The 26,165-nt window shown below is 36.7% G+C and overlaps 1 protein-coding gene across 1 annotated transcript in view; it reads right to left on the bottom strand.

The window, feature by feature from the left end:
* Positions 1-5,311: 5,311 nt before the first annotated feature.
* Positions 5,312-26,165, bottom strand: part of LOC131989543 (astrocytic phosphoprotein PEA-15) — a 56,910-nt gene continuing 36,056 nt past the window's right edge. The window contains exons 2-4 of the mRNA XM_059354780.1: positions 8,242-8,416; positions 7,178-7,333; positions 5,312-5,466 (exon numbers count right to left, since the gene is read on the bottom strand). Of these exons, the coding sequence (XP_059210763.1) occupies positions 5,402-5,466; positions 7,178-7,333; positions 8,242-8,413 (393 nt within the window). The 5' untranslated portion in view covers positions 8,414-8,416 and the 3' untranslated portion in view covers positions 5,312-5,401. The remainder of the gene's footprint in view (positions 5,467-7,177; positions 7,334-8,241; positions 8,417-26,165) is intronic.

Below are 26,165 nucleotides of genomic sequence, written 5' to 3'. Positions count from 1 at the left end.
AAAAGAAGCCCCTTTCTCTTTGATTCTTGGGTGACAAAATGTTACTAAAGTCAGATGTGGTCTCACTGATAAACAAAGAGCTCACAGCTAAATGCTAACGGGAGCAGGCTAACCTCTCAAGATTAGCATCACGGTATGTTTACCATGTTCACCATTATAGTTTAGCCTGTTAGCATGCTTACAGTAGCTACTTTGTACTGAACACAAAGTTAAAGCTGCGGCTGTGGTTAGTTTTGCAAGTATTAGGTCATAACCTTGAATTTTGGACAAAAAGACCCTGATGCTGCTGCTAAAATGGAAAGTCAGGGTAATGATATTATGATCCATCCAATAGTTGTTGCATTCTTTCTAATATCCAGCAGGGGGCGACTCCACTGGTTGCAAAAAGAAGTCTAATTGTCTATGAGAAATTGGCTCTTATTCTCACTAGATTTGTAACCTCAGTAAACATTTTCCGAATGAGTTTATGGTCTCAATCACTAGTTTCAAGTCTATGTCAATACAGCATGAAGTTCATTTTTTATATTATGGTCCCATTTTGAGTAAAATAGACGGTATGCTTCAGGACGTGGCTACTTTGTGCTTGACAAATCACCATGTCCATGGCACACCATGTTCATTCACATGTTTTCGTCTTAGAACTTTGTCCATTTCACAGTGTGTTTTCAGTTCATGAAAGTTAATAAATGTCTTTGTCAGCTTTCAGTTGTACTTAAATACATTCTAAGAGTTAGCTGGCTGTTAAATGTGGCACCTTGCCAGCTAGCTAGCCCTGAAAAGCTGATAGCGTCACTCTTTCGTCCAAAAACAGTCACTTTTGGCTCCAAAAAAACAAAAACAGCAACGACCAAACTGCCAAACTTGGCTTCATCTTCCTTTTATACAGCTTTTTGGGATCACAAAAGTTGTCAAAATGAATGTGTGTACCAATTTTTCACGGAAATGTATCCAATAGTTGTTGAGATATTTCAGTCTGGACAGTGTTAAAGTATTTAAGGGTGGACTATTCCTTTAACAGTATCATAAAAAAGCTTGATCTGGCATAAATTACCTGGATGTTTTATGCAAAGAAACATGCCCACTGTTTGCAAACTATTAAACCTTCCTACACAGTTGCAGGCATTAAAGGATTATTGAATGTCACCTTGAGACTTTGCTTGCACAAGACTAGAGATCTACAGTAAAGTTGGTCTAACAAGGTATTTCCTCCCCCAGTTTTAAACAATGAACATCGGGTAACAAGCATTTATTTTTGCTCCTGAAACTGCAAACTTTTAGTTCCACTTTCAAGTGCCACCCAGCACATCCGTCATGCAGATTCAACACAAGAACATCAGGATCTTGTCGGTCACCCTGACTTGTCACAATAAAAGTTCTTTAGATTAAGTGATTTGTTGGGAGGATATGTTACAGTGCAGAGTTTTCCTACAGACGTAAATGCATAGGATACAAATCAGTCCAACACTACAATATACGGCGAGCAATACAACAAAAACAAATATTCAAAAAAAGAAAAAAAAATTGATCACGGAAACTGTGATCAAAGTAAAAGTCTTGGTCGTTGGCACTGGGGTTGGATTGGAGCGTGGCGGTGAGGGAAAGGAAGTAGGGAGGTAGCGGGGGTGGCGAGAAATGACTAGTCATACACTGATAGATTTTTATGTTGTTGGTTCCCCTTTTTTTTTTTTTTTTTTGATCCTACAGCTTTGATAACAACAAAGATAGGGGCAGAAATAGACCCACAGACATTCTGTACACACCGACACTGAAGTCCTTAGCAAATTTCAGAATAAAAGCACTCTCTTTAAAAGTGAGAGCCGTTTTGATTACGTGTGTGCCGTCTCCGCTTCACACGCGCACACACACACACACACACACACACACACACACACACACACACACACACACACACACACACACACAATCTCTCACAGTTCTGAAAATTTTTTCGGGGTAAACACAAAGTCCGCTAAGGCTTCAACGCGGGGAAAAAGAGACACAGTGTTCAAAATAGCAGTTATTATAGTTTAGTTTCAACAGTCTTGCTAGCTATTATGTTGGTGCATGGCGGTGAATGGCATAGTCAGCTGGTTATGAGCCGTCATGTTCATTAGAGATCATTGTCGCAATCTACTTTATGTACAGTTTATTAAAAGGACATGTTTTATTATCACATGCCATGTTTGCTGTCTGACATATTCTCCTTTCTTTCACTTATTTTTTTCTACTTCCCGAGGCCTTAGTTACACCTCTCATACAGTGAAGTCAGTTATTTTCTGCAACAAATAAAGGAAATGGCAACAAAGGGGTGAAAGAAAGTTTCAGAAGCGTTTGTCTCTTTATGCGCCACACAACATTTTCACACAGTAAATATGATATCCAATGAGAGCTCTCAAAATATACTTTCGTATCCTCTAAATGTAGTACAAAGAAGATGTACTTTTTAGTATTTTTTTCCCATACCAATTTGTCACAGAGAGATGCCGATTAGATATAATTAGGGTCAAAACTGAAACTGAACGTACAGTGAAAATTTAGGTGTCCTCAATGTGACAAACACTGCAGGTCAATATATTATTTCTGCTATATTTTCTTCTAATATATTATTTGTATATTTACATCTCTAGCCAGCTCATACGACAGACTTTCATGCTAATTGGCCCCCCTTGATGAAAAGAGAACCTATGGACAGGGAACATCCATAGTATAGAAATAATTGCTCTAAATATTTTCTCTAAATAACTCTTGCTATGATTATAAGCTAAAGGCAAATATTGGCTTTTCCTATGAAAATCAACTTTAAATATCTTCCTCTAAAATATTAGACTTTTTTTCTCTTTTTTTGTTGCTCTTAAACATGACATAATCATCTGCGTAAGAGTAAAGGGAATGCATACAGAACCTCTAACTTTAAGTCTCACTTAAAGTTTCAAATACAGCAACCACACGGCCAAAAGATGCAAGAAGTTGATAACATGATAACTGTAATTTAATAAAGGCCTTAAAGGAGTAGTTCAACAGTTTGGGAAATTATTTAATCTGCCTTTTTGCCATTTGGTGACTGGATGTCCTGTTTTTTCTTTTGCCGGGACTGTCCCTGTTTTAAGATGGGGAAACAAATGTTTGGTTTTCGCCACAGTTAAAGTAAATTTTTTACTATTATTCTTGTTTTTAGCACTAATGAAGATGTCACTGTTCATGTCCAGCGCTGATTTGTGTCAATCGGCACTGGACGAAACTCCAGGACGTTATTCTTACGTTAACAAAGTAACCGGAAACGAAAATGTTGCTTTCATGGCTTCTGTAATCCCCCATCCGGATCGAGACACCAGTGATGTGTGCAAAATGCGCATGTGTATGAATGTGTGACACCTTTAAGGGTCCCAGGTTTAGGGTTTAGAAATGTAGTCACACAGATTTAGATGAGAAGATCGATAACAATCTAATGTTTGTACGGTAAATACAAAGTGTTTAGCTGAGCCGGTTAGCTTAGTGTAAAAAGAGTGCTTAGAAGCATAAAAACTTAAGGTGATTAGGAGGTTGAAAACACTCTGGAGAGCCCGGAAAAAACACTTCATTCAGCAAATACAGAAGGGGGAGGGATACCGGAACCGGTTTGAACTGGTTCTAAAGGGAATTTAGAATTTCCAGTTTTCGGTATGACCAAATTTAAACGATACGACACGCGAAGGAGCAAGAGATAATTTTAGAAAATAAGTAGGAGATTCACCGGATAGTAGGAGGAGATCAGAGTTATAATTTGATATTAATGTACAGGTGCATCTCAATACATTAGAATATGATGGAAAAGTCCATTTCCAGTTAAAGTCAAATAGACTCAACCAAGTATTGAATGCATATACAGACAAATTATTAGCCCACCCTTGTTTTCTCCTTGCTTTCTCGTTCATTTTAATGCATGGTACAACTAAAGGTTCATTTGTTTGGACAAATATAATGATAAAAACAAAAATAGCTCATAAGAGTTTAATTTAAGAGCTGATATCTAGACGTTTTCCATGGGTTTCTTGATAATGATTGTGGTTATTATCAAGAAAACTATGGAAAACTGGAGAACTCCGTCACCAGAGATCAGAAAGTAAGATAGTAGCTTAAAAATGTAATGTCCAAAATCACAAACTATCCCTTTATCTTCTTGGTGGCTTCATATTTAAAACACTGACATGAATGTGTTATTAACCTCCTCATCCAAGCCTTGGCAAAAAAGTGAATAAGATGTTTTCCCAAAATGTAGAATTACCCCTTTCACATCACCAGGGCTGCCCTTGCTCAGTCAATTAGCCGACTAATTGGTCGCTTTGAGCTTTGTACACTAAAATTAATCTGTTTTTATGCTTTTGAATGCTAAATGACTTATTTCTACACACATCCCTGATAAACACACTTTTTTTAAAAGTTTGTGGAGATGCTCAGTTTTACAGGATTTATCAATTAAAAATATTAGTCAACAAAATTGTATGAGTTAGACAACTAAGGGCAGCCCGACAAACACACCTGACACAACTAATAATGCTGCTGCACACTAATATATAGTGAGATTTAGATTAGTTTTACATATATTTATTTACTAAATATTAACTTTAGTTGCAGTTTTGTTGTTAAAACTTGTTTTGGGATTATGTAAACTACAAATTTATATCTGTTAGTTTCTTTTCATCTCCAGTTTGTAGTTTTACAGTCCTTCAGTTTTGGCATTTTGGCTATTTTTGAATGCTGAGTTATGTTATTTTGTATCACTGTACATACGATGTGTACACAGCTTAAATGTTTTATATGGTAAATAAAATTTCACTTCCCTGTTAAAGTTTCAAAGGCAGGGTTTTTATAGTTTTAAATTCCTCATGTGTGGATGTATTATTTGTCTTCAACTTTAACAACCTTCACACACACACACACACACACACACACACACGGTTGCATGAGCACAGCATCACAGATTGAACAGTGTTTACAGATAACACTCATTCTGAACTGACCCACTCTCTCTCTCTCTCTCTCTCTCTCTCTCTCTCTCTCTTCACACACACACACACACACACACACACACTTCCAGTCTGTCTCCAGATTTCTTCTTCTACTGTCTCTTTATCTGCATCTTCCCGTCCCCCCCTCCCCCCTCAGCTCGAGAAGAGGCTGCATCGCTACAATCTGGTTGGTGGCTGCCTACGCGGTTCTGTATCACGGCATGTGTTAGTGCAAGAAAGGTGTGTGGCTGAGTGTGTGTGTGTGTGTGCGTGTGTGTGTGTGTGTGTGTGTGTGTGTGGGTGGGTGGGGGGTAGGTGGGAGAGTGATGGGGTTGGTCAGAAACGGTCGGTCGGTTGATTGGAGTGCCAGGAGTGAAGAAATCAAGGTGCAAAGATCAGAGCTGAGGGTCGAGACCTCACACTTTTTTAGGGGGCGGGGCCAACTTGATGATCTCATCTTCAGAGGGCTGGCGGATGATGTCTTCAAGGGGGGAGGGGGTTGGGCAAAGAGTGTAGAGAGAAAGAAGGAGAGAGAGAGAGGGAGAGTGAGAGAGACATAAGAAACATGTTCTTCAAAAAAAAAAGAGAGCACATCAAACACATTTCTTGTTGTCTGCCTTTAAATATCAGACATGCTCTGAACCCCAACAGGCTGTTTCAGGGGTTTGTTGCTCTTTTTACATTTAACTCACTGTGGACTTGTAATTCACTGCAATATATAAAATGTATATAAATCTATAAATCTAAGTCCTGCAGCTCTATAGAATCAGCACAATCATGGCTAGAAGTGGGAATTTTGTGCAGAATAACACAGTTATAATGACATAAATCCTAAAAAAAAATAAAAACAAGTTCAATTTCTCTGATAAATTATTTTTTAAGTGGAATTTATATATATAACACTTTTACAAGTGCCCACAACTGTCATGAATATTTTGAAAAAATTAAATTGTGTCTCCACATGTTATACATATTGAATTATTTACATTTTTCCAGCCTCTCCTGTCCTCTCCTCTCAGCTCTGTGTAAACAGATTTTCAGTGAATATTTGTCATGTGACCGTTTGTCTCAGCAGAATCAATCATGGCTTCACAGTGTCGCTGAGGAGCAGAATTTAATGTTTTTAACAGGAACTAGTTATTACAAACACTGTAATATAATATTACAGAGACATGTAGAATAAAGTGATTCTGACAGAAATATCACATTATTATGATCAAAGAAAATCCACTAATTTTAGACAAAAGCTTTTTACGTTGGAGCACTTTCTTTACAGTATGTAAAACATTCAAACTGCAATTACAAATGTGCAGCATCACAAGCAGGGCTGGATATTGAACCTTTATGCTTTTTGTATTTTTTTCTTCTCTTTAAATCTGTATTCAAGTTTTATTTTTAGAGCACTTTTTAAGCAAGATGCACAAAGTGCTCTGCAGAGCTGGGAAGATAAAACACAGGGACTGGATGTCAGCAGCAGAATAGAAAAAAAAGCAGCAATAAAAAAAAAAAAAATCATATAAAAAAGCCAAAATCAAATCAAAAGATGAATAAAGCTGTAGTGCACATGTCATAAAAAGTGATACTGCCTGAACAGAACAGAGCTAAACAGACAATAAACCATTTTTAATGGCAGGGGAATTTATTTATTGATATTTTGGTCATTGCAGCTGCATGTTTTATGTTGTTTTGACTGGCTGCAAGCTAGATTTCCCCCGTGAACTGAACTGAGCAGGAAAAAAAAAAGAGTTGGAGAAAAGAAAGAAATAAACCCAATAACAGCAGCAAATTGCAAGTTGAAAGAGAAGGAAATATAACACCTTATTACAATATGAACCTCTTCTAATCTTATTATTATGTCAATTTTAAAAACGTATATAAAATACTATTAAAAAAATGATTAAATCTATAAGTCCTGCAGCTCTATGGAATCAGCACAATCATGGCTAGAAGTGGGAACAAATCGAATTAATATATAAAACACTTTTCCAAGTGCACACAAGTGTCATGAATATTGGAAAAAATCGTGTCTCCACATGCTCTTTATATTGAACTATTTAAATTTTTCCAGCCTCTCCTGTCCTCTCCTCTCAGCTCTGTGTAAACAGATTTTCAGTGAATATTTGTCATGTTTTTCTTTTTCTTTTTTTTTTTTACAGTATCTGGCTATAATAAGGGATCGTCGAGTGTGTTACCTTTGTATTTCTTGGCTGAGGGGATGCGTGTGAGCTTGGTGTCGATCTCGTCATCCTCAGAAATCTTCAGCACGGTGGTGCGGTACTCGATCACCCTCGTCAGCAGGTCCGGTCGCCGCGAGATCTCGAAGATGTGCTCGATGTACGACAGATTATCTGCACGAGAGGTGAGAGAGCCTTAAATACTTATCAAACAAGTCACACAAAGATGCTTCAGTCATCAGTTGAGGCCCGTTTCATGTTAAAATAAGATAAAATGTAAGGTAAATGTCTGGTGGCAACCTCCTTAAGCTGCATTCTACCGAAAATTCCAACAGGGAGACGCTGGTGGCGGCTGCAGAAGCATTTGGGTCCTATCTATCTCAATACAAAATGAGAAAACTTCTCACTTGATTTATTACCTCAGATTTTTTTATTTAGGACAACACTATGGTCTCAGTTGCTAGTAAAAAATCTTCTTCAAGACAATTGGATGTTAATAGTTCAAATAACGGCTCCATTTAGAAGAAAATACAATATGAAGAATCATATGATTTGGGGCGGGGCTAACTTTGATTGACAGGTCACTAACAAGGCGAGCCGTCATCAAGAGAGAAGCAGAACAATGCGTATCCACGGCAACGTGTCAATAAAGTTATATATATATATAACATTTACCGATTTTGTCTCATAACTTTGACCCTTTCACTGTATTTTCACTTAATGACAGTTTATTTGAACGATTTGTCCATTAAATGTCTAATAAATAGACACTCCAAGGAGTCGCCGTTCATTTTTCTGAGGTAAGTTACATACATTTTGTTTTTTGCCAAAACTAACATCCCAGTTAATGCTAACATGAATTAGCAGCAGCTTCTCTCAGTCATGTTGAGGTGTAGAGAGGCTGTAGTCAGTGATCAGATCCCTCTCGCTCCTCCACAGTCCAAATATGGTCTGCTCCCCGTATCAGAAACAAGATGGCGACGAGTAAAATGCTGAACTAGATGCCTCAAACGGGCCACAAACCAACGGGTGACCTCACGGTCCATTATTTATACAGTCTGTGGTAAATGTGTGTTTTTTACCTTGGGCCAGCTTGTCGTTCTTCTCCAGGTAGCTGAACCACTCCTTGGAGGAGGTGATGTTGTTGCTCTGGTCCTCGGGGATGTCCTCCTTGCAGGCCGACTTGAGCTGCTCCAAGTCTTCGTTGGTGATGTTTTCAGACAGGTCGCTGAGCAGAGAGCTGTACTCCGCCATGGTCTGAGCACAGACAGAGAGAGAGAAAAAGATGGGGGAAACAGTTAGATACGCTGGATAAAAAGATGCCGAAAGTTAACAGGCGACTGAAAATATCCTGCAAACAGCCCACGTACTTCCCAGACTAAAGGATGGAAAACAGTCTTTGCTAATCACAATAGCATACTGTCAGAGTGGGATGGAAAAGCACTAAGACACTGAGAACAGATTATATCAAACAGGTCAGTCGTCTCTTTTTGGATCCGGAAGAGGAGACGACAGGACAGGACGAAACGGGACGAAACACGGTCTTTATTTAGGACGTCCCAAAGGGAGGATCTGTACACGATTGGGCTTTTCTCCCCATTACAAGGTTATCAATTTATACTAGGGCCGTTTGGAAGAAAGATATATATAAACTCATAAAAAACCCACTTTTATAGACTTGCCTTAGTGTAATGCTTTCAATATTCTATTCTCTTTATAATCTTCTCTTTACCCTTTAATTCTGTTCTTATTATTTTTACTCTGTATCTGAGTGTCATGTGATTGATCCTAAACTATCTTTTATTGTTTTTGTTTTTAGTTTCCTAATGTTTTTGGCATTGTGGCATCATTATCCTTGTGATTAACTGCTCTCTGTCACAGCACTTTGCAAGCTGGTGTTTTTAAAAGCTAATGCTATAAATAAAGTTATTATTATTTTAAATATTATTATTATTTTAAATCATTAACACACAAACATTCCTGCTGCTGTAAATACTAACGAGAGCAGCAAATGTGGATTAACTGCATCTTTAAAAAAATCCCCCAGTACATGCACTATTTTGCCATTTTTTCAAATATGTGTGCTGTTAAATTTAATTTATTTTGAATAAAATAAGAGCTTAATAAACATCAGTGTCAGTCAAGTGCTTACCATTTAAATGAAGAATAAATAACAATAAAACAAGAAAGCTAACACGATTTTAAGTCACAAAAAAAAAAAATCATAAATTATTAGTTGCTTCCCTCTGTCTCCCTCTAGTGGACACATTGAAGAAGAACATGTCTGTGCTGCTGCAGAATCAGAAGCAGGTCTAAACTATCCTCATTTTTACCTCTTATGTGTTATGTAACTTGTGTTCACATTTGTAACATGTTAAAGTCTTCATTGAGCATGATTGAGTTTTTGAAAGTGAAAAAATATAATTTTAAAAAATTCAATTTTATTTTTTTTTTGGTACTTTTTGGGTTCAAAATGTTGATGCTGTGAGTCAAAGTGACAAAAATAATCACCAGGTCATATAGGTAATGGTAAACATTTTTAAGTGTAAAAAAAGAATACTTGAACAAAATAAAAATCAATCAATTAAAAAATAATTAAAAAATAAACATATATATATATATATAAACCCATAAAATAAAAAATGAGCACTTAAAAAAAGCAATAAATTAATAATAAAAAAATACTTTATTTTTTATATATAACTTATTATCTTACACTTATAATAAAAAGAAAGTCAATAATTATTTATTTTTGGCAGAAATGGGCTCTCATATGGAATTAACGTTGAGTTGTTAAAAAGGGAATATTATGTTTTTAATTAATTCATTATTATAAATTAATATAAGCTGAATTAGTATAAATTCATAATAATTCAATTAAAATGAATTAAATGTATTATTATACTTTTTCTTTATTTGTGTAGTATATACAGACAAAATGAAAAAGATTTAAAAACTGAAAAAAAGAAAAGAAAAGAAGAAATTGCTCAAATCTCTGTGAAAAAGTCAGTTAGGTGCTTTGCAACTTAAAGGCCTGCTTGGACATATAAACACCCACAGACAGCTCTGTTTAAATGGAAGATATTAAAGTATGTGGCTTTTTCTTTCAGTATTTAAACTTAAAATGGGAACAGTGGTTAAAGGATTCAGCACATCGGCATGCAGTGGTTACGGATCGGGGTAGCGGTAAGGAATGAGTGTTCACAAGGGTTTTGGGTTATCCTCGGAGAAGATAGTGTGCGAGAGTGTGTGGGAGTGTGTGTGTGTGTTGGCATGTGTGAGTTGCTCAGAAACAGCGAGAAAAAGACAGAAAATAAAACCCACAGTGAGAGAACGAGAGACAGAAAAAGCAGACGTGTTGTGAGGCCGTCTGCTCCGTTCAGCTGCGTCAGTTTAGAAGAAGCAAAGAAAACAGATCGAGATGCAAATGCACGCCTCGTATCTCGGTTATTAACATATTTGGGTCAAGCTTTTCATATGCATCTTCATATCCAGATGATCGCAAATATCTGTGTATACCACTGCAGATATTATGCACAGTGTGTCGTGCTCCAACAGCAATTTGTACAGATTGGAGATAAAACGCTATATATAAAAAAACCTTTTTTTTTTACTGGTTATCCATTCCCCACTGGTGAATATTGGCTTTTCTTAGCTCTTCTTAAAGGGATAGTCAGCGTATTATCTACAGTAGATGCCGTCTGGGACGCCACCAGTTTGGGGAAGGAGGCAGTAGTGTATTTTGGCATTTTTTAAGAAATGTCATTATTTGTAGAACTTTCCAGCAGGTGTCTCACTTTTTGGTTTTGGTTTAATTTACTTACTAGTCAGGACTGGTACGCCTTGCCGGTGAGTAGCTGCAGACTAGTATGGTTGGTGTTTGAATATCATATGAATGAGTGTATAATTTCATTCATTAATTCTTGTTTTTTGTGTTTATGTTTGCATTACAGGTTTACAACCTAATCAACGCCACTGTTTACTTTTCTAATTAACATCGCCACTAATAAGCTACTAGCGGTAGGCTATCGTAGTGTGACAGCTACCCAGTGTGTGGATGCTTGTTGTGTATGTTGGGAAAATAAAAATCATAAAAGTGACTGGAGTTGTATCCGCCGTACCTGTCCCGATAACCCTTCCAGAGGGGAGTTTATTAAACTATAGGAGATAGATAGAAATCTGGACATTATTCTTTGTCAAATCCTGACAGTTTAGATTAGCCAAACTGTTCACTGAAGCAGTGTTTGGCAAATTATTTATTTTCACTCAAAGTTACTGAAAAGAGAATGGTTAAATGTGTAATGTGAGGTAAAACTTCTGTTGTTGTCAATGGAGTCTGGTGGCTTTAAAGAGAGCAATATAACAGCTTCAGTTCCTCCTCAGAAATGGATTTAAAAAAATGTATTTAGATGGCTAAGGTGGCTAAAATACTGACTGGCTTTTGATTTTTCCCTGTATGAGCGGTGTAACTTAAATAGGCAGCCTCCATCCACAGCAGTACTTATTGCTCTCTTCAAAGCCGCCAGAATCCATTTAATAAAATGGTAATTAATACATAATAATTAAATATTACACTTTTATTTATTTTAATACATACATACATACACATATTATTATTATGATTATTATCATTATTATTATTGTTATTATATTATTATTTATAGAATATTAAAGGGATTATTAAAGAAGATAAAAATGGGTTAATAAATATTGCTTTGTTTTATAGCCGATCCAATCCCCAATTACAAAAAGAACCACATATATTATTTTTGTAAATGGGGGATAATTAGCTCACTTTTTTTTTTACAATTAAAAAAACTGTACTTTGACTTTGAGGAGCGATAAGTTGCCTCTCTAACATATTGCTTCCCACAACATACATCCAACCTGCATCGGAGCACACACACACACACACACACACACACACAGCAGCTCCCCCCTCTCGTCCCTGGCTGCCACTCAAAGCAGTGCATCATGGGCACTGGCACGAAGCTCTGTCTGCCTCTGATCCCCTCAGTCTCATCACAGATAAACACGGCGTACAGAAAGCCCAGAAGAGGCTCTGTGATGAGTGGTGTGACCTATATAAACGGAGCTGCCGTTACCTGCAGCGGCCACCAGAGGGCGCCCACGCGCTAGATACCGGCTCAATTATAAACATCTTATGGTGCGACAATGTTAGCGACTTCAGGGCGTGTATTTTACGAGACTCGTTTGTTAAAAAATGGGGTTAAATTTCACCAGAAAATGTATTTAGGGTTAATCACTGCCATCAGATGCATAAGTCGACATGTATGCTGAGAAACAGCGACTGTCAGTGTGTGTGATGATGCTGATTTAAGGTCATGATGATTTGTTTGTCTGCTGATTGGTGGCATTTGGTTCGGTTTGTCTGATCCAAGATCTCAGCCTCAGGGCGAGAGCACAGTGATGACAAGGCGCTTTTTACTGTGCATGTGCTGAGAGACAGTGTGTGTGTGTGTGTGTGTGTGTGTGTGTGTGTGTGTCTTAAATGTCACATTCATCTCCTCTCTAACCAGAGCAACTTGCTCAATCAACACAAAGCGCTGCGTGGGAGAGAGCAGGGATATGCACCTTAACTCAATACAACAAGGGGCTGAATGCTCTGTGTGTGTGTGTGTGTGTGTGTGTGTGGCTCCTGGCTGGAAGTGCAAGTTTGTGAATTGTGTGTGTGTGTGCATTTTTGCATGTATTTGCACTCAAGTGAATGTGTGTTTGAACGATTCAGCTCAGAATTGTGTGTGTGTGATGGAGGGAGACTAGTAGAATGAATGTGTGTGTGTGTGTGTGTGTTGGTTCCTGTGCCTCCTCTCTCGACCCAGGTCGCCCTGCCTGCTCTCTGTTTTGCACCATAATGGACTGGCGCTGCTTTTGTGTACTTTTAGAGGAGAAGGGGGAACAAAGAACAACAATGGATAGAGTGGCTACATTTAGTGTGTTTCTCTCTCTCCCACCACCTCCCTCACACTCACGCCTTTAACTTTTTCTCCACGACAAAATATAAAGACATTCCAGTGAAGTAGTCAGTCTTGGTCCATGCTTCAAAATTGTAATTTTTTATTAAAATTTAAGTATTATTATATTAAGTATTTCTATTCCCGCTGCGAAGAAGGTTTGTTTTTCGTCTAGGGTTTGTTTGTTTGATTCATTATCCCTTTGAACCCTAACATATTTTTTTTTCTTTAAAAGATCGCCAAAAGTGCTGTTTATCATAGAAAAACAACTGAAAAACAAACATTATCGTCAGGATTGGAACTTTCCGACAGTCAGTGAACGGATAATCGGTTACAAAAGATTCCATAAGAAAAAGTAACCAAAAGGAAGCTTAAAATTGTTGTCCTGTTAAAAACATTAAATTCTGCTCCTCAGAGACACTGTGAAGCCATGATTGATTCAAATATATTAATATTATAATAATTAGATACAATTATTAATTGCATAATTATATTAATTTAATTTAATAATAATTAATTGTTAGATTTTATAAGTATTTATATTATTATTATAATTAAATATTGAATGGATTAAAGTTATACATTTAAAAAAAAGGAATTAATAATATTCATAAATTAAAACTGCACTAATATTAATTAAAATTAATATATGAATATGAAACAATTATGAATTGCATAATTAACTTAATTGAATAGTAATTAATTGATGAATTATCATATTATCATTTTGTAATATTTTTTATAACTAAATATTAAAGGCATTAATACATTTTTCAAGAAGATAAGGGATCACTACATATTATATGCATATAATAATATGTAGTATATATACAATTTAAAAAAATCATAACTATGACGAAATATCTCACAATTTCTGGGTGGCACAAATGGGCTTCCATATAAAAAAAAAGGTGATCTTGATCCTTATGTGTTAAAAATGCTGCCAATTAACCAAGTGTTGCTGTAATTAATTGCATGACGAAGAATGAAACCACCTGTCCTGCTGATCAGCTATAATAACTACAGATGCCAGAGTCGTGAGACAAAACTGAGATCTATATATAACCTCCTGCAGAACGCTGTAGTCATGCTCAGAGTCTGAGGAGTTTGTGAAATCCCCTCACTGCCCCCCCCGGCCTCCTCCCCGAGTCCCTCTGGGACGAGCCTGACACTGCGTCCACATAGAGACCCACTGTGCTTCACATTCTCATGAACACAAACATGCTTTTGTCTGCTCGTTCCTCTGTCTCCGCTGCCTGTGTGTGTGTGTGTGTGTGTGTGTGTGTGTGTGTGTGTGTCTTTAAATGTGAGAAAGAGAGAGAGAGAGAGAGTGTGTGTTGAAATTATTATCACTGAGTCAGATTCAGCTTTATATTAACCCTCCTGTTATGTTCGTTTCTCAGGAACAGCAATAATGTTGATGGGTCAATTTGACTCGGGGCATGTTAAATTATCCAAAAGTGTCAGAAACTAAAAAAATCCCAATAAACATTGCATATATTTTAATTAATAACTCCATTACTAACCATTTCAATCAATATTTAGTGCAATGTTCTTTCCGTCTCACAGATCATGGGTCAATGAGGATAATTCACTTGTTTTTCATTAAAAATGCATGTTAAAACTTTTTCTTATGTGCATTGGAAATACCTACATATAAAATACAATGTTTTTACATGACATTGATTTTTTAAAAATTGTATATTTAAATTTTTTTTTTCCTTTTTTAAACTTTGAAATCGGTCAATTTGACCCTCAACATAACAGGAGGGTTAACTTGTTGAAGGAGTCTGACAATGAATAATAATGAATAAAAAGAGAAAATCTGGTTTCTGGATGAGAGCAAACAATAAATAAAAATGTAATTTAGTACATTTACTCAAGTACTTTCCTTGATTATTACAAGTTTATACCCCTACTCTACTACATTTTAAAGGCAAATACTGGACTTTTTTCAATACAGCATCATATCGCGATATTTTTCGTGGCAATATTATGTCGATTCATGACCGCCAAGTATCGATATTTAGCGTTCTGACAGCTGGAGGGCCGTCAGTTTTTTTCCTGTTTTTTTTTTTTTCAGGATGCCGCAGCAGGCTCACTATAATATACTGCCGATACTGGTATCATATAAAACTAGAAGATCTAAAGAATCTATAGGCACCATCTGGTTAGGAAATTGTGTCTGGAGGTTGTCAAAATAACGCTGCAAAGTTTGACTTTTTTATGTTTCTCATTGTGGAGAAATAAAAAGACTGAAGTGAGACGAATAGACTGAGAATTTTCTCTTGTTTGACAAAACAATTCTTGACTGAATTTAATTTTGTGGACACCAAATGCAGTTAAACGTTTAAATCGCAATATATTGTATCACAATACTCGCCATATCGCACAATAATATCGTATCATGAGTCAAGTATCGGGATGAAATCATATCGTGGGGCCGATACGCTGATTCACACCTCTAACATTTAGCTTTTAAAGCTGTCAGCTTTAGTTACTTTTCAGGTCGTGATTTAACATGAAAAAAAAAAGCTAAATTAAAAATGATTGATTCTTCAACTACTTTGTAATTTTTTTCTCAGTCGACGAAGATTTCGTTAGTCGATTAGGTTTTTTTTCATTTCCACCAAAGTCATCACTTCTGCCACTCACAAACTGCATCACTGAAATAAAATCCTCAAATAAAGTCATCATTATCTGTCCCAAATCTCTCACCAAACCCACCCGAAACTTCTCCTTCGACGGCTCCACTGTGCTTCTCCTCACCTCCGTAACCAAACCCTCTTCTCCAACCAACACATCAGAAGCATCACTAAAACAGCCTTTTTCCACTTCAGGAACATCGCCTGCCTCCATCCATCCCTCACCTTTACAGCTGTCGTTCATCACATCCAGACTCGACTACTTCAATAGTCTACTCTACGGTTCACCATCCAAAACTCTCAAGAAACTACAATATAGGCCTGGCCGGTTATATGGTGGTGATTAGTGATCACGATAAATTTCAGGTCGATTACGCTGATCAGCTGTGAGCATATTTACTTGATCAAACATGTCAGAGACGTGCTTGACAACAGCCAATCAGAGTTGACCTTTTCCTGCTCCACTGCTGTTTGTAAGTTGCCGGAGAAGTAAACAGAAAGACCGAACATGGAGCTAAACGCGGATATAAGGGCAGCGAAATAGATTTCAGCCATGACTTGGAGCAATAAACCAGGGAGGAACAGGTGAATGTTGAGAAAGAGCAAAGGAAATTACAATCTTTCTGCCGCTGTATCGAGAGAAAACTAACATTCACAGCACGGCAATTCGCACACAGGTATGGTGCATTCAAACCTGTCGGAATGGCTATGGTGTGTTCAAGAGCGTGGGACATATGAAAACTTACAGAGAAACAAGTTATTACTGAATGGAAATTAGTTCTATAAACAAGTTAACGAAACATTAACAGCGTGGGCTTTCTAACAACAACAAATCTGTTTAATCATCTGAAGAAGTTCCACCCAAGCGATTATGTGGAAAGGATGCAAATGAGAGCAGAGTCTGCACAGCCTGCCACTATTGCCAGCACAAGTAGCATTAGCAGTTCAGCCACTATTAGCGGAACTAATCTCTAGTTTCTTTAGTTTTCAGTACAGATGCTTCAAATCTGTCAGTTTAAAAACATTATTAAAAATTGTGATAATAATAGAGATTGGACGATATGAAAAAATATATCGTGATCATTTTTTTTGGCCATGTCGCCCAGCCCTACTAGAATATATCCAAAACTCTGCTGCCGGTCTTCTCACCGTGACCACATCACTCCTGTCCTCCATAACCTCCACCGGCTCCCAATCCCCCAGCGAATCCACTTCAAAAGTCCTCACCATCACCTACAAAGCCCGGATTTTCTGTGAATATTTGTCACGTGACCGTTTGTCTCAGTAGAATCAATCATGGCTTCACAGTGTCTTTGAGGAGCAGAATTTAATGTTTTTAACAGGATCTAGTTATTACAAACACTTTATTTTTAAATGAGACATGTAGAATAAAGTGATTTTGACTTTCATTTTGGTTACTTTTCCTAACAGAAGCTTTCGTAAACTATGATCTGTTAAAGGACTGTCGGAATGTTTAAATTTCGACGATAACGCCTGTTTTTAGAGTTTCTTTCTACGATAAACGGTGTATTTATGGTGACCTTTTAAAGAAAACATACAGTTATTCCAAACGCAATATTTTAAAGCAATTTTGACAGAAATATCACAATTTTAAGGTTTCCCTTGGTTACTTTCTTACATGTAAGCTTTCGTAACCTATGATCCGTTCAAGGATTGTCGGAATGTTTAAATTTCAACGAAAATGCCTGTTTTTATAGTTCCTTTCAACGATAAATTGTGTATTTTGGGCGATTAATTCCCACTGTGGTGAAGTGTTTGCCGTCAGACTGTTTTTTAAAGAGTGCAAGGTTTGGAACCTTTAAAAACAAAAAGCTTGAATTACTTGTACACTTGTTGAGTAGTTTGGTCATTAATGAACTTCCATAGAGCTCATGGCGTGAATGGACGCCAGGCAGTCTTCTTCCACTGCGTGACTAAACTGCTAACCCCCCTCCACCACATCCACCACAGTGTGCTTTACATTGTGCAGTCAGGCCTTTATGCGCCCAGACGAGACCCACTGTTCTCCCCGCGCCTCTCTTTTCTTGTCTCCTTTTTCCTCTTCGATCCTTTTTTCTCCTCATGTTTTGTCCTTATCTCCATGAAAAAAAGGGGAAGGCTTCAGCAACACAAACACATGCTTTGTACTTAAAGAGTGGATGCAGCAGGAGTGGATCGATACATGCTGCTAAAACACATGAATGCAGAGCGGAGACGGGGTGTGTGTATGTGTGTGTGTGTGTGTGTGTGTGTGTGTGTCACAATATAGTCAAGTAGAGATGTGGCAGACCTCGGCGTGAGAGCTGTGACCATATCGGAGTCCTCAAGCAATTTCAGAGCTCAACATCCATTATTTTATTTCCCATTTTCTTCAACACTTTCACTATTCTCTGTTCATTTTCAGTTACACTGAAAAATCAACCTGCTGAGTGCTTCCCTTTGGCACACACACACGCACACACACACACACACACACACACAAAACACACACACACACACACACACACACACACACACCACAACCACCAAAAACTCCATTCACCCTCCACACCAATGACGTTGCCACGGAGACTGTTACCTAGCGACAGAGCAGCCTCCCTCCCTCCCCTCCTCGCTTCACTTCGCACCCCCTTTCAAAATAAAAGCCCCACAATACATATTTTTCTGAAATGTTATGTTTGGCTATGCAAATGAGGTGTGACGTCATTAAATATGTGCTAACATATATTTCCAGGACAAAAACCTGAATATTGGATAAAGAATATTCCAATTTTCTTTTCTTTTTTCAGGTTTCGATGTATTAAGATTCAAAGTTTTTTACAAAAGGAAATTTGGATATTCTATTTTGAAAAGAAAAAAAGGTACATTTATTTTATAACAAATATTAGCCATAAAGTTTTGATTAAGTTGAAATGTTTAAATTAATATAATGGGATATTATAGATATCTTTTTTTGCAGGATTGAATGTTAAATTAAAGTAAATTATATGTAAAAATAAATAAATAAATATTACACATCAAATTACTGAAAGTAAAATTAAGGCAACTTTGTGTTTTCTTACAGTAAAACTCTAAATTTAACGTTCCGAAAATTTATTTAAAAAAAAAAAAAAAAACACACAAGTTGCCAAAAAAATAAAATATTTAATTTTAAAGAAAAACAAATAACTTGAGTTATTCTCGAAAATGTGCAAAAACGTTTTTATGCTTACTTGAGGTGATTTTTGTCCTTTTTTTTTCACCGGTAAAATAAAAAAATTTACTAAACAAGAGATACAAAGGATTTCTTTTTAAGGTCAAAAGTTCTGATGTAGCGAACAATTAACTCACATGACTGATCGTCTGTTTCTGCTCCTGTTCGAGATGATAGAAAGGCAAAAGTACACCTTGGAGCTAATAAAGTGGTCGGTGAGCGTAAAAAAAGCAGTAAATCTTCACATTTGCGGGTTTGCTTTTGAGCGTTTTCTGCCATATCTGCATGCAAAATTACTTAAACAGCAGTTTGTTTTTTGCAGAGCAGCTAAGTTCTGCAGCTTTACTACATTTTGTGACATGTAACACCAAATGTGTGTTATAATAACCACCAGGGTGATGCAATATATGAAAAAAAGTGGCTAGAAAACACTAGAAAAAGAAAATGCGAGAAGTCGTGACAGTCATATGATCAATTTACATGCAACTCTTCCTCCTCTGTCTCTCTTTCTATCAAAGCCATGCATAAACAGAAACACACACACACACACACACGCTGGCCAACTGTGCTGGACTTCAGCATGGAGACAAGCCTTTAGACTTCACCATGGCAACAAAACCACCGGGATAGCAGCTCAACAATCTCTCTGACGGAGATCTGCAAAGACGAACAGACTGTTGCACTGTTTTCTATCAGACCTTGTGTGTCTGGTTTGTCTTTGCCAGTTTTTTGTCTTTTAAAAAATACAAAAAAAACTAAAAAAGCTCTTTTGTTCCATCTCACATTTTCTCCTTTGGTCTTTGTTGCTGTTCGTCTTCAGGCGTCTCTCTCAGCCTCCGCAGGTTCTGGCTAATTATTTTTAATTGTGTGTATTTACTGGAGATTAAGGCAAAATAATGTTTTTTGTCTACATTGTTGACATTTGATTTTGCTTGAGTGGCTGCAACTTAATGGTTTGGTGTCAAATTGGTGGAAAATATCTTATTTCTTATGGTTCTTATGCTGTTTCAGGGGACTATTTTTTTGTTGCTGCTTTTTTTTTTCTTTTTTTGCATTTTTCACTGCAATCTATGAATTATTTATACAATCTATACGTCCTGCAGCTCTGTGGAATCAACCCAATCATGGCTAGAAGTGGGAACAACTCAAAAATGTCTTTTGTGCAGAAAAACATAGTTATAATGACATCAATCCGAAAAAAAGAATAGTTTAAATGTCTTTATTTCTAAAAACAATAATAATAATAATAATAATAATAATAAATAAACATATGTATAAATATATGATACTAATATTGGGTTAAATGTGGGCTCCACATGCTATATATATTGAACTATTTACATTATTCCAACCTATCCTGTCCTCTCCTCTCTGGTCTGTGTAAACAGCCTGCACTTAAATTTTGCAGATTTTCTGTCACATTGCTGTTGATCTCAGTTAAGTCATTCATGGGTTCACCATTGCATTGAAGAGTGCAGAATTTTATGTTTTTAACAGATTGTGGTTAGTGCAAGTCTTTTATTTTGGGCAAAATTTTAAATGAAACATGTAGAATAAAGTGATTATGAATAAATATCTCTAGTTTAACTTAATTCAGTTATTTTCTCTTACAGAAGTTCAAGGACTGGCAATAATTTCTGGCTAAAAATTTTAATATTATTTTTTAAATATGTCAGAAAGCGAAATTTATTGTTATCAATTGTTCAAACTACCATCATGTAAAATAAAGAACAAGAATATTTTCAAAACACATAGCATAGGTTTGGACTCTCGGAACCCCACCATGAACCAACCCCTTTTTCTTTAAAAGATCACCAAAAATGCACCATTTATCGTAGAAAGTGTAACTGGAAAAACAGGCATTATCGTCGGAATTCAAACTTTCCTACAGTCCTTGAACAGATCGTAGTTTACGAAAGCTTCCGTTTGAAAAAGAAACCAAAAGGAAGCTTAAAATTGTGATATTTCTGTCAAAAGCCACCAAAAATAAAGTGTTTTCTAATAACTAGATCCTGTTAAAAACATTAAATTCTGCTCCTCAGAGACATTGTGAAGCCATGACTGATTCTTCTAAGACGAGCTGTCATGTGACAAATATTCACTGAAAATCTGTTTACACAGAGCTGAGAGGAGAGGACAGGAGAGGCTGTAAAACTACGAATAGTTCAATATGTATAAGATGTGGAGACACATTTTTATTTTTCCAGTATTCATGACATGTGTGGGCACTTGGAAAAGTGCTGAATATATACATTTATTTTTATTACAATTTGAAATTTTCGATGAAAAACAACTTGCATTTTTTTTTAATGTCATTAAAACTGTGTTTTTCTGCACAAAAGACATGTTTGAGTTGTTCCCACTTCTAGCCATGATTGTGCTGATTCCACAGAGCTGCAGGACTTATAGATTTATTTATATTTTATATATTGGAGTGAAATACAAGGCCACAGTGAGAAATCTGACAGAAATTCAGATTTCTCTTAAGAGAATGCTTTTGTGAATGGGATTTTGTGCGAAAGAAGTCGAGGAAAAGAACCCTGTGTTCATGTGGATTATCGTCTCACCTTTGTTTTTAACGTGTGTGACAAATCATCACATATTCTGCAGAGTTTGTGTAAGAAGAAGAGCCCCTTATTGCCCTGTTTTGTCCTGTAAAACAGACTGAAACGCCAAAATAAAAGCTGTAAACGACATTAAATCCTGAACGGCTTCTCTCCCTCCTAATTCCTCCTTCTAATTCTCCATCAGTCCTGTTCCTTCATGTTTTACTCCATGAGAACAAGCAGTTAGTCTCCATCTCCTTCATTAAATCTCTCATTAAATATACCCTGACATTTCACAACCTCCCATCCTCTCTCCCTCTATATTTTTCTATTTCACTCAGATGGACCGAGAGGCAGAGTGTAGGAGTCTCGCCCACTCTCCAGCTTTAAATCTCCCATGAAACTCACCTCGACTTATAAAAAAAAAAAATTTGCTCTGCTGTCCGTGTATTACGGCACTGACAATTCGGAAAAAAACAGCACAGCCCTTATTCCAAAAAATTACATAACTCCTCTAATTCCAGGCGATGTAGTTGTAGTTTGTGTGATGTAACATGCTATCTTTCCCTCTGAGTGCATCTCTTTCTATCTACATGTGTACATAAACCTCCTTCCTCTCGCTCAGAACATGTCTCCAGTCTTGCAGGAGCAGCAGGAGGTGCAGGGATTAGAGAGTGGGAGGCTGGGGAGCTCACGGCTGCAGGTCGAAGCGAATGTCCGCCTCCAAAAATCTACCTCTCAGGTCAGAAGTCCCTCTCCCACCCATCCGCTCACATTGTTTTGCATCTCTGAGCGTGCAACTAATTGCCTTCTCTTTCGAGCATTTCATTTCAACCCACGTGCTCACGCTCACTCATTATGAAGAGAAGGAAAGAAAAGAAATGTAGCTAAACGATTCTGAACACAATCTTCGCTTAAATTAATGTTTGTATTTATTAAAGCGACTGGATGATTTAACCCTCTGAACCCCCGACAAGCTGTTTCAGGGCGTTTTTTGCTCTCTTTTTTACATTTTACTCACTGTGGCCTTGTATTTCACTGCAATAAATAAAATATATATAAAATCTATAAGTCCTGCAGCTCTATGGAATCAGCACAATCATGGCTAGAAGTGGGAACAACTCAAACATGTCTTTTGTGCAGAATAACACAGTTATAATGACATAAATCATAAAAAAAAGAAAAAATGCAAGTTGAATTTCTCTGATAAATGATATTTTAAAAATTGGAATAAAAGGGAATGTACATATAAACACTTTTCCAAGTGCCCACAACAATGTAACAATATTGAACTATTTACATTTTCCAGCCTCTCCTGTCCGCTCCTCTCAGCTCTGGGTAAACAGATTTTCAGTGAATATTTGTCACGTGACCGTTTGTCTCAGAAACTTTGATATGTTAAAGAGCTGTTGGAAAATTCAAATTCTGACAATAATGCCTGTTTTTACAGGGTTTTTTCTACGTTAAACAGTATAATATTGGCAAACTTTTAAAGAAAACACACATTTCAATGTGTGTAACGATTTGTTAAGAGGGTTAGGGTCTATAACATTGTTTAATCTTAACAGTATTGAGGTGGAAGCTTCAAATAAGCCCACTGGGATTTCTGTCATGTTTTTGTACGATTACTTTTTAGTACACGTGTTACTTTGTGTGAGGAGATGCTTTTCTCTTATTATGTATTATGTAAGGATATAAAGTTTCCTCTTTTGATTTACCTGCAACCATTGCCGGCAATATTCACTAATTACACTAATAAAGAATGAAAACACTTGAAGACCAATAAAGAAAGACAAATTTGTTGTTCCTCAGATAGACACGTTTCTTAACAGACCCTGAATCTGTCCGTGCTCGCACTCACACAACGTCCAGCAATGCAAACCACACCTGTGTGTGTGTGTGTGTGTGTGTGTGTGTGTGTGTGTGTGTGTGTGTGTGTAAACGCCTGCAGACTCTGCCCGGCTCTGCAGCTCCAGTCGGGCATCGATCGGAGCTCGATGCCACAGGAGCTAAAGCGATTCATTCTGCCTCTCTGCAGGTTTCTTTCCCGATATCAAACAACAAACAGACGCCCCCCCTGCAGAAGGCGACCAAGGGGGAGGGAACACTGTCCAGTCGCTGCAGGAAATCAACAAGCCCTCGCCGCACATCGCCGTGTAACAGCTTTATCCGCCGCTGCTACACCGTGGCGTCCTGCCGGGCGACAGAGCGACACCACGCTGTTAGCACGCAGCTGTGTCTGCCTTTTCATTCTAACTGACGTGGTTGGGAGTTTTCATTCTGTCTGTGCTTATTTCGGTGTCTGGCGGTCGATTATCCCGCCAAAGCTGGATTATTGTAAAGAAGCTGCAATAAAATCACACAGGCAGATAGCACGGAAAAGATTGATTGGGCATGGCTTTGTTTTTCTGGATTCCTGAAAATTCAAACTATTTGGTAAATAATTTCCTGAAAATCACAGCTGCATAATATCTTTTAAAAAACGATTAAAGTGATGGTGACACCAATGGAGCTCTGATTTAACCCCCTGAGCCCTAACAAGCCGTTTCAGGGCGTTTCTTGCTGCTTTTACATTTTACTCACTGTGTCCTTGTATTTCACTTCAATATATAAAATAGATATAAAATCTATAAGTCCTGCAGCTCTATGGAATCAGCACAATCATGGCTAGAAGTGGGAACAACTCAAACATGTCTTTTGTGCAGAATAACACAGTTATAATGACATAAATCATAAAAAAAAGAAAACACGCAAGTTGAATTTCTCTGAAAAAATTATGTTTTTAAAAATTGGAAGAAACTGAATTCATACGAACAAACAAACACTTTTCCAAGTGCCCACAAGTGTCATGAATATTGGAAGAAAAATATAGTGTCTCCACATGCTATATATATTGAACCATTTGCATTTTACAGCCTGTCCTGTCCTCTCCTCTCAGCTCTGTGTAAACAGATTGTCAGTGAATATTTGTCACGTGACCGTTCATCTCAGCAGAATCAATCATGACTTTGTGTCGCTGAGTAGCAGAATTTAATGTTTTTAACAGGATCTAGTTATTACAAACACTTTACTTTTGTAGAAGTTTTAAATAAGACATGTAGAATAAAGGTATTTTGACAAAAAAATCACTTTTAAGCTTTGTTTTGGTCACTTTCTCTAGCAAAAAACTTCTGTAAACCATGATATGTTCAAGGACAGTTTGAAAGTTCAAATTCCGACCACAATGCCTGTTTTTACAGTTTCTTCCTACGTTAAACAGTATAAAATTGGCGAACTTCTAAACAAAACACACATTTCAATGTGTGTTAAGATTTGTTACGAGTTCGTCCTTTCTTTTTTGTTGTTCTATAACTTTCTTTATGCGTTTCAGCTTTGTTTTGGTTACTTTTTCTAACAGAAACTTTCCTAACTTATGATCCGTTCAGACTGTCGACTACACAATAATTACTTAAGTAAGTACTACAGTGTAGAAGCCTGAATCATGAAATGGAAATACTTGAGTTAACCACAAGAACCTCAAATTTGTACTTTATACAGCTACTCTACTCAGCTCACTGCTTTCCTGGCCAAATATCCAAATTTTGCTGACGCGATTTATAATAATCAAATCTCTTAAAATCTGAAATGGACTCAGTAATGGACACGTTATGATTTATTCATAACGAACAGTGAAGCACTCAGTCAGGCTGCTGTAAGTGGATGTTCCGTTTATGCAAAATGCCAGTTTAAGTGAAGAGGGTGACATTTATGTTGCATGTACAGCATGTCAGTTTTTTTACTGCTGGTTCATGCATTGAAGCACACACACTCAGAAACCGTAAATTAAAATATAATCCCGATATCGAAAGGTCAAACACGTTGTTCCAAGGTTGTGCCATCCGCCCCCTCTCCTCATCCACATCTAACTAACATCAACTAACATCTTTCTTACGGTTTCTCTCCTCATCTTCATAACTCTCAGTCTTTTTTTAGCTTCCTGGTGCTCTTTAGCCCAGACGCTTCGTCACAGCTGCTGGGAAACATTAGAATCAATCTTGATGTCTCTATTGCTGAGAACATTACCTACAAAAAATAAAAATAAAAATGGTCTGACAGCAAAAGTTGCCCATCACAAAAAAACTCAAGATGCTGGACAGGATGCACCAGAAGAACCGGAGAAAAAATCAGGTACAACCTCAGTCCTGCACTGTAAAAAATATAATAAATAAAAAATAATTATGCAATAAAAAGTTGCCAAACAGAAAATTTCTTTAAAAAATATGGATAATACACAGTAAATATAATGTATTAAAATATAACATATATCTGATGAAGTTTTTTTTTTTTACTTTTTACTTTTACTTTTACTTCAGTTACTTTTACTGTTTTTTAATGTTTATATATATATATATATATATATATATATATTTATATATAAATATATTTGTTTTTTCTGAAAAACAATAAAAAAGGTCTAACATTTTTTTTAATTTATTTTTATATATAATATATATTAAATATCTCTTTTTTACTCTAATATGACTAATATAAGTGACTTTTTACTTTTGATTTAGATTTCTTTTTCTTCATTTTTTTCCAGTGAATTTAAACTTTTACTCTAAATAAACAGAAAGTTGCCTTAATTTTACATTCAGCAATATGATGTTG

This window comes from Centropristis striata, chromosome 17 (genome assembly GCF_030273125.1).
Source record: "Centropristis striata isolate RG_2023a ecotype Rhode Island chromosome 17, C.striata_1.0, whole genome shotgun sequence".
NCBI lineage: Eukaryota > Metazoa > Chordata > Actinopteri > Perciformes > Serranidae > Centropristis > Centropristis striata.
The sequence above is the reverse complement of the archived record's forward strand: the minus strand, read 5'-3'. Positions and strand labels throughout refer to the sequence as shown.